Source organism: Condylura cristata, unplaced genomic scaffold (assembly GCF_000260355.1).
Source record: "Condylura cristata isolate star-nosed mole 26May11 unplaced genomic scaffold, ConCri1.0 scaffold00026, whole genome shotgun sequence".
Taxonomy (NCBI): Eukaryota; Metazoa; Chordata; class Mammalia; order Eulipotyphla; family Talpidae; genus Condylura; species Condylura cristata.
In genome coordinates this window covers 609,138-610,348 of record NW_004567127.1, presented here as the reverse complement: position 1 = coordinate 610,348, position 1,211 = coordinate 609,138, and the positions used below count along the sequence as shown (strand labels likewise).

Genomic DNA, 1,211 nt, shown 5'->3' with positions numbered 1-1,211 from the left:
CCACAGCGGCTCTGCAGAAGCCGGAGCGCGGCCCGCGCCTCCTCTCCCCAGCACTGCCGTGGCCTCTCTCCCTCCCCCACCAGACGACCGAGACGGAGGAAGTGTTTGTGCCCGTTCTGAACATAGAGCGCCGCGAGCTGCCTCTGCGAGGGGACAGTGTCTTCTTCCTCCGCAAGATGCACATTCCAGAGTCGCTCCTGATTTTCCGGGACGAGATCGACCTTCACGCGCTGCACCGCGCGGGCCGGCTCTCGCTCGTCCTCGTCGACCACCATGTCTTGCCCAGGTGAGGGAGGGCGCGCAGGCGAGGCTCGCCATGCCGTGGGCGCCGGCAGTGAGCCGCAGAGAGTGAGAAGAAAGCTTCGCTCCCCGAGATCTCACAGGCTGGCCACGAGGGTGGCGCTGGGGGGGGGTCACGCATCCCAGCGGGTGAGCTTTGGCCTCTGGGTCCTGTGCGGTCCTGTTCGGGTCGTAAGTGGCGCCGCCTTGCCGCAGTGAAAAATAATGCAAAGGGAAAGAAGAGCAGGCCCCTGGGGGCGGCGGGTTGGAGCACAGCACCCCGGAGCCGTCCGCAGCACGCGTGCGATCCCCGGCCGGGGAGGGACCCCAGGGTGCAGCAGGCCCCTCCTGTCTGCCTGTTCTGCCCCCCTCTGTCTCCGGGGAGTCCTCTCACCCCTACACCTCTGGACTGCACCCAGCTATTTAATGCATAAATGAATGAATCTTTAAAATAAGTGGGGCCCCAGGCCGACAGGCCGACAGCGGGCACTGCAGCAGGCACTTCACATTCGCACCACACAGGCGACCTCTGGACGAGGCAGAGGTGGAAGAGTCCGGCTGCATTTCCTCCCAGCGAGGGGGGCTGGTCAGGAGCGGCGGGATGCCCCAGCCTGACCTTCTCTTTACTGCCCTGTGGCAGGCACGACGCGGCCCTGGAGGACGCCGTGGTGGAGGTCCTGGACCACCGGCCAGTGGAGCAGAGGCACTGCCCACCCTGCCCCATCACGGTGGAGCTGGTGGGGTCCTGCGCCACCCTGGTGGCCGAGAGGATCCTGCAGGGGGCGCCAGAGATCCTGGATCTGCAGACCGCGGCCCTGCTGCACGGTGAGGCCCTGGGCGAAGACGGAGAAGGGAGGCTGCTGGGTCCTCCAAAGCGCCCCCCACCCCCCTCCAGAGCACCCCCCTCCAGAGCCGCCCCCCAGGCCCTCCAG

The 1,211-nt window shown here is 67.1% G+C and overlaps 1 protein-coding gene across 1 annotated transcript in view; it reads left to right on the top strand.

The window, feature by feature from the left end:
- PRUNE (prune exopolyphosphatase) overlaps positions 1-1,211 on the top strand; it is a 14,536-nt gene that overhangs the window by 5,051 nt on the left and 8,274 nt on the right. The window contains exons 2-3 of the mRNA XM_012730211.1: positions 84-286; positions 920-1,202. Coding sequence (XP_012585665.1) covers positions 84-286; positions 920-1,202 — 486 coding nt within the window. The remainder of the gene's footprint in view (positions 1-83; positions 287-919; positions 1,203-1,211) is intronic.